Source organism: Falco peregrinus, chromosome 12 (assembly GCF_023634155.1).
Source record: "Falco peregrinus isolate bFalPer1 chromosome 12, bFalPer1.pri, whole genome shotgun sequence".
Classification (NCBI taxonomy): Eukaryota; Metazoa; Chordata; class Aves; order Falconiformes; family Falconidae; genus Falco; species Falco peregrinus.
The window spans coordinates 24016427-24029164 of NC_073732.1; the positions used below are offsets into that span (position 1 = coordinate 24016427).

The following is a 12738-nucleotide window of genomic DNA, read 5'->3' on the forward strand; positions in this document are numbered from 1 at the left end:
GGGGGGGGGGTGTCGGGGCCGCGGGCCAATGAGCGCGGCGGGCGGCGGAAGCGGGAGGGCGGGGCCGGGCGGTGCGCGGTGCGCGCGCTCTCCGCCGCCCCTTCCCGCCGGCCGCCGCAGTGGTCGGGCGCGTGTGCGCGGCGCCGTGCCCCCGCCCCGCCCGGCCCGGCCCGCCCGGCCTCCCCCGCCGCCCTCGCAAGGTAAGGGGGGCCGCGCCGCCGCCCCGGGGTACGCGCGGCTGGGCCGCGCCGCCGAGTTGGGGCGGGGAGGAGAGCCCGGGGCCGGGCTACCGGAGGGAGGGAGGTGGGCGGGGGGGGATGGGGAGGCTGGGGGCCTCGGCACGTGGCGCGGCGGCGGCTCCCCGCCCGCCGGGCACGTGTGGCGGAGCGGGGCCTCCCCGCCCCGGGGCGCCGCCATGGCGCCGCCTTGCCCGGCGGTGGGGGGGGGGGGGGGGGCAATGTGGTGCCCCCGGGCCGGCCCCTTCCCGCCGCCGCGGCTCCGCGCTGACGCTCCGCTTTGCGTGCAGCCCCCGCCGCCAGCCCCCCACCGCCATGGCCGACGAGCTCGACTTCACCACGGGCGATGCCGGCGCCTCCTTCACCTACCCCATGCAGTGCTCGGCGCTGCGGAAGAACGGCTTCGTGGTGCTCAAGGGCCGCCCCTGCAAGATCGTGGAGATGTCCACCTCCAAGACCGGCAAGCACGGCCACGCCAAGGTGAGCCCCGGCCCGCAGCGTGCGCCCGCGGGCTGCCCGGCCGCCGGGGACGGGTGTAGCGTTTCATCTGGCAGAGCCTGCTGGATCCTGCTGTGCTCTCCTCGCGGCAGCCTCTCGTGTGTCTCCCGGCTCCAGAGTTAGCGCCAGGGTTTCCAGTAACGTAAAGCGGGAAGGATCGAGGACAGGGGGTTGGGCGGAGGGTTGTTTTTTTTTCCTCCTAACTTGTTAAAAAGCTCTATGGCTGATCGAGATAAAACCTGTTTCTGTAGTGGGGGTAAGGTAAGTTCTGGAAGGGGGGCTGATGAAATCGCGAGGGCGTGGTTGGATTGGGCTGTCGCTACCCACCAAAGCACTTCTGTGCCTGCCTGTGCTAGCGGACTTTCACTATCGCAGCGGTCGACTTAAGCGCTTACTAGAAGTGCCCATATTCCATTACATAAGCCAGAAGACCTCGGCAGACCGTCGTTACCTCTCTGGGCCTGCTCTGGCCCTATTTTGCTGGCTTGCCTCGCTGCTTCTTGCCTTTTTTCAGCACCGAGCGAGAAGTACCTTCCCCCTCCTGTGTCCCAGCAGGGACATTCTTAGCTGCTGTCTGGGGCTGCAGTCCTGCTGCCTAAGCAAGTTGGCTTATGCAGCTGTCCAGAGCTTGGACTGAGGCTAGACTCCCCCTTCATTCATTCAGCGACACTTTATGGTGGGTATACTAGAGTTTAGAGACAGATCCTTTACAAGCACCGATTAATTAATTTTTACATTTCCACAACCTTGTATGATAACCTGTAGGTGTGTAAGGTATTTAAGGTGTTGTCAAAGCTAGAATATACTGAGCCCTTGCCAGCTTTTCTCCTTCCCCTTGCTTTTTTTATGGCTTTTTTTATTAGACAGATCCAGTTTTCTTAAATAGTGGAACAGTTGTGAGAGTGAAAGGACCTGAGAAAAGCAGACGCTGAACTGGTAATCCCAAGTGCTAGCTGCAGCGGACAGCTGCGCTAGCATAAAGAGAGATGGGAGCTGCTTTTAATCTCTGTGCATAACTACCTCTTCTTTTCCTCTTAACCTTCACACTGTCACTGTGTTTCTCAGAACAGCTGGAAGTCAAAGTAAATGTTTCCTTAACTGCCGCAAACTGAGATCTAGTGTGCTGCTGTAAAACTACGGAAAGCTGTGGCTACGGAAGATAACAGTGGCTGATCTTTGTTTTCATGTAGTGTTTCTATAGCGTGCTATGAAAGGGTATGAGGCCTTCTTCCAGTGCTTGGGCTGCTCTCATGCTGCAGGCAGAGTCTAGGCAGAATCTGATATTGCACGTGATCTCTTAGAAACCTACGTGGAACCAGCAATACCGATGGCAATGGCTTCTCTAGGACCGATGGTAACTGATGTTACGATTTTTTCTCTTATAGGTCCATTTGGTTGGTATTGATATCTTCACTGGTAAGAAATACGAAGACATTTGCCCATCAACTCATAACATGGATGTTCCAAATATCAAGAGGAATGATTACCAGGTGAGTTTAACAGTCACTGTGTACTCACACACACTAAGAGGCTTTATACTCCTCATGCCATACATAAACCCTCTTCATCCCAAAACTTGCTTCTCCGTTAGTAAAGTACTGCTGTCACAATTAATGGAATTTGATTGTCTAGACACGGTATTGCTGAACTTGTAGCATTTACCGAACTGTTGAAACTGGCAGACCTTGCTGATGGAGAGCTCCTTACTAAACTAACAACCTCATGTTACAGTAGCGATCTTTAGAAATGGCAGGTAATAGACGCAATTCAGAACTGCACTTTTTGTAGCTAGTGTTGTAAGGTCACTTTATTGTTTGTGATACTGGCATCCTTTAGATTCTGGAGAGGTGTTGTCCCTGCTGCAAGTTATTATTAAAGGATAATCAAAATCTCACTACAAGTAAATTTGAATCTAAGCATGTATTGTCAGTCACAATTTCACCCTTACATAGGATAGACAGATCAATAAGACAGTCTTAAACTGCATCTGATGCCACTTCTAACTTGCCACAGTGCTTTCTGCTCCTTGAATGGAAGCTGGCTTTGGTTGATCTCAAGTAATTTTGAATTTTGGTTCTCCTGAGCTCTGCTCTGAAATGGATGTAGGGTGGGGACTTGGCAGGCTTCTGTAACGCCTTCTGTGATACAGACAGCGAGCTCTTAAAAGCAGCACAATTCCGGTTCTGAATTATCAGCTATCTTCCTATTGTCTTGGGAGTAGTTCTGGTCAGGAACTGATACATAAACATCAGTTGGGAAGCTGCAAGTGCTTGACAAAGCCAGAGTTCAGCGTGTTAGCAACTCTTTAGCACAGCCAGTACTGACTGAATGAAGGGTGACTGGGCTTAGACCTTCCAAGAAATTCTTAACGTTATCTTGGGGATCTTTCTCTCATGTTCTTGGGTCCTTACTGCTACAGGAATTCTTGATGTTTATCAGACTTGGTAGGGCTGCCTTTTGGGTTTACTGTTATGTGTTCCAAGTTCCCTAAGCTGCTCTGTCAAAGTAGGTGTTCCCCTTAGCTCAGGTTTTTGGTTTGGCTGAAAACAGCATTGTGAAAGCAGTCCAGAGCTTGGTGGATGTAACCCAATTTATTCATTGGCTAATGTAAATGATAGTATCTCACTCTACAAATGAAGGTAGAGAAATGTACAGTTCAACCATTGTGTACTTTGCACACTTTATGGAATAGTGCTGTTCAGTGAACAGTGTTCCAGTTATGGTTTCTAATTCACAGATGTAAAAACACTGAACCAGTGACCTGGAAACCGTACATTTTCTAAATCACAAAGATGGGTTGTGCAGTGCCCCAGGTACGAGGAAATAACCAGCAGGGTTCTGGTGTTATTGATAGCAGACTGGCTTTTGCTACAGTTGCCCCAGCCCTCAGAACTGTTGCTGAAATTTGACTTAAATTAGGTTCCTAACTGTTACAAACACAGTACTATAGAATTAATGTAATGGGTAGAGTTCACTGCCTTTTGCTTATCTTCAGCTGCTGCCTACTAGTGACTCTGATGTTAGACTTCCTAAAAGTGAACTTCTCTTCACAGCTGATAGGTATTCAGGATGGGTATCTCTCCCTGCTGACAGAAAGTGGTGAAGTTCGTGAGGATCTAAAGTTGCCGGAAGGGGATCTTGGCAAAGAAATAGAAGGAAAATTCAATGCCAACGAAGATGTGCAGGTAAGTATAGAGGGCAGACAAGAAGAGTTATAGTTAATTACACTTGATTATACAATGAAGAAGGCTTACTTTGATACTGACCATTTGTATCTCTCAGTGAAGAGCGGGTTAGAAGTAATGGGAATCAGTTTTTAGAGATGTAGAAGGGCTTTTGTACTGGAGCACTGAGTATGGCACTGAAACCCAGCTCAGTTGACAGTAAGGTGATATGGGTGTCTCTCAAATGTCTAGATAAATCCGTCTCTCAAGTGTCTAGATAAATCCTGTATTGTTGTCCCCACGGTATGGATAGGAGCCTCCAGGCTTTTTTAATCGGGAAGAAGTGAAGAATTTTGTGATGTAGTCTGAGTAGTTTAATTTGCTGTTAGCAAACCGGAGCTCTGCAGACTGCAGCCTGTAGTAGGCCCCAGCAGTTGCTGGTTCAGCTCTGTTGCAGGAGCTTGTTTGTCTACCTCTGTTGTGTGAACTTCAAGCTGTCAGCCAAGGTAAGACAGCAAAGAGAAGGCAGCAGAAGAGCAGACTGGTGTGGGAAGGGCATTAGTCTAATAATGACTGAATTCTACCAGCTTCAGCTTCCTTTTTTTCCTCTCTAGAGAGATACAGGATAGATACTAAGATGTGAAAGTCTGTAACTTCTAGGAGCACTTCCTCTGGTGTCAGTTGGAGCTCACCTGCCTGTCTTTTCTTCCAGATATCCGTCATAAGTGCAATGAATGAAGAATGTGCTGTAGCCATAAAGCCTTGCAAGTAGAGAGGATCGCCAGGCTCGGGCAACTGCTCAGGTCTGGACAAACCACAGATCTATAAATTTGGTTCTTATTGTCACCAAAGCTCTGGCCTTCACAAGCAACCTCATTTCTTTTTTGAATTGTTAAAAAGCAGTGCTGGATTCTGGATTAGTGTTGCAGGCTAACTGGCAGTTTTCAAAATCACTGAGATTTTAATTCCTTAATTGTAACTATTTTAACATTCCTGTGGGTTTCAGCTACGGATTGAAGAAACCAATCAGGTGTTACTAGTGGATATATTTTTATTTGCTTGAGCAAAACAGTGTTTGTCTGTATGAACAGACAAAATACAGTATTCAGGGGCTTTTAGATAAGCTGGTAGGTATCTAGGATTATAAAGTGACCTAGAGCACAAATAGTATTTTTCTTGACATGTTTAGGTAGAACTGACAATAAAAGTAGCTTATTTTTGGTTTTGTTTTTGGTTTTTTTAAAGCTTAAGTATTTTGTGGATTGGGACTCTTGCAGAACTGTAGGTGCCAATCGCAACTTTTAGACCAAGAAACTCAAGTGATCAAAAATGCCAGCTGGCTTGACCAAGCCCCAGTGGCCATGTGCAACTTAACTGTATTACCTCTGTACTCTTCTTTGCCAACTTGTTGGCTTATTGTAACGATAAAATTGTGTCAAAGCCTACCTGTGGTTTAGGCAGGCAGTTGGAATATTGGGTAGATAAAACATAGATAGGTCAAGGGGACACAAAGGTGAGAATGGATGTTAAAGCTATAGACTTTCACTCGAGGCCTTTGTCAGACTTGAAAAATAAAATAGAGAAATGCAGTTCAATTGCTTTCCTTTATTGTATTTATCTTAAAACTATTAAAGGGTGACAAACTCCATTGGAATCTGTTGCAGTGCTTCCAGCTTTAGGTTTTAAACTTCAGGTTCAGACCATATTTTTGTAGCACAGGGACCACATGTTTTTCAAAAAGTGGGACAAACTGTAGCATTGAGCCTAAACTAAATGCATGTGATTCTTTTTAGAAAAATAAAACTATTGTATTTTCAAGGTATAGACTTGACAAACAATACTGAACAACCATGGCTTAACTATAAAAGTAAATTGCTACATAGTTAGGAAAGCTAGCTCCTTTCCAAGGGAGTTCTGAGTCACTGAAACACGCATGCATGTCTCTTAACTATTTAGTAGCTTAACAGGCAAACACAAGGCTTCACAGCAATAGTTATGGAAGGATAACTAGCCTGCTCCTGTTTAAGGCGTTCAGCTTGAATTCTAAGACTTGATGACTCTTCACAAGTGGGAAACTTCCTTAGTCCGTGGTTCAGACCTCTCTTTGCAGTTGATAAATCGTTTAACGAACTTGCCTTAAGCTTCAGTGGCTGTTGGCTAATGGAGGACACCTTGTAAGCATGTGGCATGCTGCCCTGGACAGCGTGCACAATTCACACTCTATTGGCAGCAAGATCAGACTTCATGCTGCTAACTGCTTGAAATGTTTTCAGCTTAATAATATGTACTCTTTAACCCCCAGAGGGCTCACGGCAACGGTCCTGAACTGCCCTTGTACATACTGTGGCAGGGCTTAGGAAATCTTGGAGGTCTAACGTAGATGGCAAAACCATGCGTTTCTCACGGACTTCTCGTGAGAGGCAGAGCAGTACCAGTGAAGGTGAAGACAGCAATAAATATACTCTGGTAATAAAGCACAGTTACTTGCGACACCTGTCAGAAGTAGGATACTGCCACATGCTCTTGCCTAGCACAATACCCATTGCAGGTGAACTCTAAATAGCACCTTGACTGAAATGGCAAAACAGCTTTAGGAAAAAAAAAAAAAGGCTGTAGGTGCAAGAGATTGAAATGCGTTCAGAATACTTTTGAAGTGCATGCTAGTCTGCACTATGCTCCTTTCTGCCTCTCCATTGAACTGGTACCTGAAAGACAGGTTTTGTCTTGGAGGTGGCTGTGAAACCGTTGATGGTGGTCTTGACAGCAAGCTGAGCTGTGTGATGTTGAATGGGAAGTCACAGGTTGCTATGCCAAACTAATGCAAGTTCTAATGTTATCACCATATTACAAATAACTACCTTGAAAACTACAAGACTTGGATTTGTCTTTGTTCTGGTAGTGCTTTAGTCTCAGGTGCCTGTCTGTCCTCTAAAACCTTGTTGGAAGACAGGTATTTGATGCCACTGGCCCACAATCTAGGCATTTGCTTGGACTGCAAGCTCTCTGGGGCGAGGGCTGGTTTATGTCCTGTCCCTACAAGTGGGGTCCTGGTCTGACTGGAGTTTTCAGGTACTACAGCAATCTAAAGATAGAGGTTTTATGACCTCCAGCTTGCTGGAAGAGCCCTCCTTGGGACTTAATGGGTGTCCTTCTATTGCAACCTTCAGTTCTGCAAGATTTAAATGATTAAGTACTTCATTATAGATTTGTTCTTATATACTTAGTTGTCTTTTGTGAAGCACTTCAGACACTGTGGAAGTGCAGAGCATTGGCTCATCATGCATGAAGTTTCCCATAGGTAATACATAAGCATGAGTCTTAAGCATAATCTCCAAGTTTCAGTAAGGTTAAAGGTTGCTTCTAAATTAGAACATGTATTTGAGGCATTTTTTTTTTCCAAAGTAAGATGTTTCAGTTTACTGTCAGAATTGTTTGCAGCGAACTTTGTTTGTGATCAATAGTCCATATAGATGCGTATTTTTAAGATCCCTAGCCACGTGCTTAGGGAAGGTCTCCTTTCATAACTTTACTTTAAAAACAAATATTACCAATGTGCTTGTTCTGTCGTACTGTCTTAACACTTAAATTGTGTCAAAACCGAGAACTATAAACTTCTAATAGCTGATGGCAATTGCTTAGAGTAAAGGCTGTGAAAACTAGAAGGTGAAGAAAAGTATTTCCACTCCAAATAATGCATATTTTTTTTACTGGCTCTGATTCATTGAGTTTCTCTTACTACTTTACAGAATTGGAAAGACTGCAGTGTTTCCTGCCTCAAACGTTGGCAAATAATACTTCTAAGATTTCAATAGATCCTTCTAATTTTTGCTTATAATGGTGGTTTTTCAACTAGGCTCTTGCTAGTTGAGCCATGTTCTCAGGGCTGTTTTTTTTAAGAAGTTAGCTGAATTTCATTGTTTTAACGTAACTGCTTTCAGGCCTCTTGCAGGTTTTTCTAATCCACAATGTACCCAGAAATGGTGCACAGTCTGTAGTTTCACAATACAGGTAATTTTACATGATCTGTAAAGAAGTCAAATTTGTTGACAGTTCAAACTCTTATGGTTACTGCAGGTCAGTGTCACGGAATTCAAAATTCAATAAATCCCTTTTATTTTTTTTTTTGAGTAATTAGAATGTAGTTTGTTACAGTAGAACTAAACTTCAGGATTTAAAAAAAAAAAAAAAGACCTTGTTAAGGATATTTCAAGTATCTCACTTATACACTGAGAATGTTAATGAAGGTGTAGATCCTGGAGACGGTGTGGTGGGAGCGCGGTGGAGCGTTCAGCACAGTACGCCGAGATGGTCAGAAGCCTCTCCAGCATCTGCAGCCTGGCCCTACGGTATTTGGCATCTGAGAGTTACTTGGTTTGTGAGCTGAAACCGGAATGTTTGCTATGTATCACTGTATCGCAGAAACCCCCTGTTGTCCTGTGCTGTATATTGTAAGCGTAACTGTTGTTCGGTGCGGCTTTCGAACGGTGGGGGGGGAAAGGAATAATGATGGCGATGGCTCGTTTTTACTCATCGTGGCGAAAACCAAACCCTGTAAATCATACGAACCAGGCATGGTGGTCCTCGTGGTGCCGACGTGTATCTATTTTGGAAGCTGTATTGTTTTCAACACCACGCGAACGATCAGGAGAAAGATGTGTATGTGGTTTGTTTTTGTTTGTTTTTTATTTTTTTGCTCCAGAAATAATAAAAAGATGTCAGTGCTGTGGGGAGCCGGGTGCTCGTTCAGCGGAGGGGGTGGCGGGAGGGTCCCTGGCGCTCCGGTGAAGCCAGGGCAGCTCCGGGCCTGCCGCTGGCAGCGGGTGGGCCCTGCCCCGCTCTGCCGGCGCCCCCAGCTTCCCCCGGGAGAAACCCCTCGCCGGGCGCGCCTCGTACGAGAGCAACAGAGGCGCTTGTGGTTTATTTGTGTCGGTCAGAAAGAACAACGGAACGCAAAAGCAGAACAAGACAGCCGCTCGCTCCTGCCCTCGCCGTGTGGCGCCTGCTACTGCCGCGGGGGCGGTGGGGCCTCCCGCTTCCCGGCATGCCCCGGGCCGCGCAGGCGCCGTGCACCGCGCGTGCGTGACGACGTCACCGCGGGTATAAAAGCGTGGCGTGCAGCGCGAGGCGCCCTTTTTGCGGGAGCGGCGGGCGGGCAGCATGCCGCCGGTAAGCGCCGCGGGGCTGGGGGCCCGGGCCGGGGAGCTGCGGGGGGCGAGGGGGAGCTGGCGGCCTTCCTGCCACCGGTGGCGAGCGGGCCTCTCGCCCCAGAGGGCCGCGGGCTGGGGGCGGGCGTCCGGGGCCCGGCCCGGGCCCAGGCGGCTGCAGTGAGCCCCGCTCTCCAGGCGGTGTCGGCCTGGGCCGGCCGCGGGACGCGCGCTGCCCTGTGCCCCTCGGCCGGTAAAAGCTTGTCGGGTGTGGGTTGTTGTTAATGCTGGGGGTTTTGGTGTGTTGCAGCAAAAAGACAGAAAATCTAAAAAGTCGACCTGGAAGTTTTGCCTTGATTTGACCCATCCTGTGGAAGATGGAATCTTTGATTCTGGGAATTTTGTAAGTCGTGGTTTTGCTTGTATTTCAGGTGCATAGTATAATAAAAGCCTTGGTACGGTACGATAACTGAATTAACAGCCGAAAGGTTACATTCTAAACTAGTAAAATCAATAGCTGTTCTTTAAGTTACCAGCACTTTTTGAAACTTTCTTGCGTTTAGATGTCTGTCGTAAACAAGATGATTCATACCTGTCCTATGAATGCAACTATTTTAAATTGCATCCTGTTTTAGCACGGGAGTGATTTTTTTTAATTACCTGCTGTAAAACTTTACTGTGTTGTAAATGCTTGCTATCGGGATGTAAGTAAACAGTGATTTTTAAACATCGCTATATGGCTAGGGTCCCTTCCCTAGTTCATACCTAGGGTGCCATTCCCTAGTGTTCTATTTCTTTAATGTTGAAACAGGAACAGTTCCTAAAGGAGAAGGTTAAGGTCAATGGAAAAACTGGAAACTTGGGCAACACCGTTCACATTGAACGTCTGAAGAACAAGATAACAGTGACGTCAGAGAAGCAATTTTCTAAAAGGTTGGCATAGGTTTCCCTCTGCTGTATTTGTGGTGGTGGAATTTGAACTGTGGTATACTGAACATGATGCACCTCTCATAGGTATGGAGAAGGTGTTAGCTCTAGCCTTCGTAGCAGTTGTAAATACTAGTGAAAGGTGTAATTCAGGCAAATTTATGACATTAGATACATAAAAACCTGCTCTTTAAAACTCAAAGACTTGATGGAAAATTAATGCTCCCTTTAATATAAAAATGTAAGAGAGAGGTGCTTTGTACAGGTTGTTAGAAGTGAATCAAGGAAAGATAGGCTTTCACCAGCCATACTGAATTCACATCACAAGTGGCTGTTTAATTACTTAATTGGTTGTGTTAAAATGTGTGTGTACACAATATGTGTTGTGTCAAAAGAGCCCCTTAAAGCCAAATGAAGTCTTAAGCCTCGTAGCATGTTAGGGCACGCAGCTGATGAGTATGCTGATAAGAGGTGTGTGAGTTCGTTCCTTGCATCTCCCCCTTCAGTTGCTGATACAGATGCACCAGTATCTCTTATGGTAGAACAGGGTTTAGAAGCACTTCTCAGTGCTTCTGAGTTACTGGCATTGTGCTGTGTAGCCAAAAAGCATCAAATAATAGTTTCTTGTGTATCTTGAATGAAAATATATTTTTAGTTGTCTGTTATATATGGTAATTTGTTGTTTCGGGATATAATTAGTGTGTCGTTGCCCTGCTAGAGCCATGTCTTGGGTGGAGCGCACACAGAAGTAAGGGTTGTTAAAATGAGAAGGTTCTAACTTCTGACTAAGGTTCTAACAATGTAACTACTGTTTTCAAGGTACCTAAAATACCTCACAAAGAAGTACCTCAAGAAGAACAATCTGCGTGACTGGCTTCGTGTTGTTGCATCTGACAAGGAGACATATGAACTACGCTACTTCCAAATCAGTCAAGATGAAGAGGGATCAGAGTCTGAGGAATAATTCAAGCTTAGCTTTATACTCGATGTGGTGTACAAAAGACTACAACATCTATTTATAAGAACACTTAACTTATTGGTGAATAAAGATTTCGTACCCTGTTTGACGGAGCATGGTTAGTTTTCTAGTTTGTTCTTAAATTCTAATTTGAAACCAGTATGGGGAATCATTTGATTTAAGTTCGGCATGACATCAGTGAAAGTCCAAGTAGAAAAGAACGGAGCCCTTCGCCCCGTACTAGTGTAGGACAGTTACATCAGTGTTTTACTCATATTGGTACAAATGCTAGAGCTTTTTGTGACTCAAAAGTACCGGCTCCTGCTAATTTACTAAATACTGTATCATTTGCTCCACATAAAAGTTTACTTTTAATTATTTTAGTTGAAAAACAGGCTTAGATATTTTGAAATAATTTGTGTGATTTATCTATGTCAATTGGTTGTAGTATTCCTGTGTATAACCACAAGTCAAATGATTATAACATGGCAACAATGTATATTTAAAAACAGTAATATAGCAATGATATGTTAGCCAGGTTTATATTTGGTTGACAAGTAAGAAGGTAGAGATCTCATTGCCAGTGTCTGTCTACAGGTATTTTTTTGGTACAAGAGGTGGGTTCTTCATTAAAACACAAATCACTCCAGTTCAAATAAACTACTTTTGTTCATGTAATACCAATAGAAGTTTGATTAGTTTACACTATGAAAAAGCATTTGTGAGCTTGCAGTAGCTGTTGCGTGCTTATGCATTTCAGTACCATATTCTGTCAAGCTGGTAGTATACTCTGCATCTGATTAATTAGAATATTTACTGTCCAGTTCCAGTGCAGTGGTGAACTTTGGAATAGACAGCAATGTGCATAGGCTCTGATACTGAGCTTTATGCTTGAACAAATCTGCTAATTTAGGCTGAAGTGCGCTTACTAAATTGTCTAATTTCCTGATTTTTTTAAATTAGTATTATTTCAGCATTGTTTCTGCTGGCAAACCTCTGAGAGACTATTTAGAAGGCTGCCGAAGCACAAAGCAATGCATTAACAGTCGCATGACGCCCACTTGTGCTTACCTAAATGAAGAGTACAGAAAGGGAGATGAATGTTGTCAGCAGCCTTAGGGTCTCATTTGTCATTTTTCAGCGTGCTTCAGTAGCTGTTCCTGGAGATGAGTGAAAGCAGCAGTGGAACAACAGCTACTTGTATGATCTCTGCCTTGCTGATTTGTTTCATTTTGCTGTTTCGGAGCTAGCCAGAGGAGTGGAGCAGCATGTGTAACTGGCTGCAAGGCCAAGGAGTATTGCCCAGTTCATGTATGTTGAGCTTTATATGCTTCCAGTGTTGCCCCCTGCTTTACGGTGCTGGATAATGCTGGAGTGCTGCTTCAGAATTTCCTTTTTGAGAAAAAAATCAGGCACTTCTGAAGCAGTAATTGATGGAGATCATGTTCTTCCTTTTCTGGAAATCCAAAAGATTGCTAATGTTTTAATACTACCGATACCGTAACTAATCTTTTAACTACTGTGTTGAACAAGCAACATTGTTTTTCACAGTAAAGCTACAAATATTTGACCACCTCTGGTCTGTTTTCTTTGCTGCACTAAATTAAGCAGAGGGCACAACTTAACAGTTGTATTTCAAAATACATCCCCACCATTTTTTTTTTTTTTCAGAGCTGTGCTTTTATGCAACAATACATCCTTTACACTAGGCTGACACAACAGAACTGTTCCGATTAAATGGAACAAACCCAAACGAAATCAGCTAATAGGATCTGCTGCCTTGTGATCCTTCCTTTTGAAGCAGGCTGGCA

General features: G+C 45.2%; 2 protein-coding genes across 3 annotated transcripts; both read left to right on the top strand.

The window, feature by feature from the left end:
* Window positions 1-52: 52 nt before the first annotated feature.
* EIF5A2 (eukaryotic translation initiation factor 5A2) lies at window positions 53-8623 on the top strand. 2 transcript variants are annotated; one of them, XM_055817372.1, is made up of 5 exons: window positions 53-200; window positions 527-716; window positions 2120-2224; window positions 3788-3919; window positions 4611-8623. In XM_055817372.1, exons 2-5 carry the CDS (start codon window positions 552-554, stop codon window positions 4668-4670), a joined length of 462 nt encoding a protein of 153 aa, XP_055673347.1. In that variant the 5' UTR covers window positions 53-200; window positions 527-551; the 3' UTR covers window positions 4671-8623. The 2 variants fall into 2 exon arrangements, with proteins under 2 accessions (XP_055673347.1, XP_055673348.1); XM_055817373.1 differs by lacking the exon at window positions 53-200 and adding an exon at window positions 284-303.
* Window positions 8624-8921: 298 nt separating this feature from the next.
* On the top strand, window positions 8922-11041 carry RPL22L1 (ribosomal protein L22 like 1). Its single transcript, XM_055817374.1, has 4 exons — window positions 8922-9064; window positions 9353-9445; window positions 9854-9975; window positions 10789-11041. Exons 1-4 carry the CDS (start codon window positions 9056-9058, stop codon window positions 10931-10933), a joined length of 369 nt encoding a protein of 122 aa, XP_055673349.1. The 5' UTR covers window positions 8922-9055; the 3' UTR covers window positions 10934-11041.
* Window positions 11042-12738: the final 1697 nt, after the last annotated feature.

Bases quoted from the DNA above. Each gene is read 5' to 3' on its own strand.
- EIF5A2 (XM_055817372.1), top strand. From the start codon at position 552: ATGGCCGACGAGCTCGACTTCACCACGGGCGATGCCGGCGCCTCCTTC. The intron at 717-2,119 runs GTGAGCCCCGGC...TTTCTCTTATAG, and splicing joins GCAAGCACGGCCACGCCAAG to GTCCATTTGGTTGGTATTGA. The intron at 2,225-3,787 runs GTGAGTTTAACA...TTCTCTTCACAG, and splicing joins TCAAGAGGAATGATTACCAG to CTGATAGGTATTCAGGATGG.
- RPL22L1 (XM_055817374.1), top strand. The intron at 9,446-9,853 runs GTAAGTCGTGGT...ATGTTGAAACAG, and splicing joins TCTTTGATTCTGGGAATTTT to GAACAGTTCCTAAAGGAGAA. The intron at 9,976-10,788 runs GTTGGCATAGGT...ACTGTTTTCAAG, and splicing joins GAGAAGCAATTTTCTAAAAG to GTACCTAAAATACCTCACAA.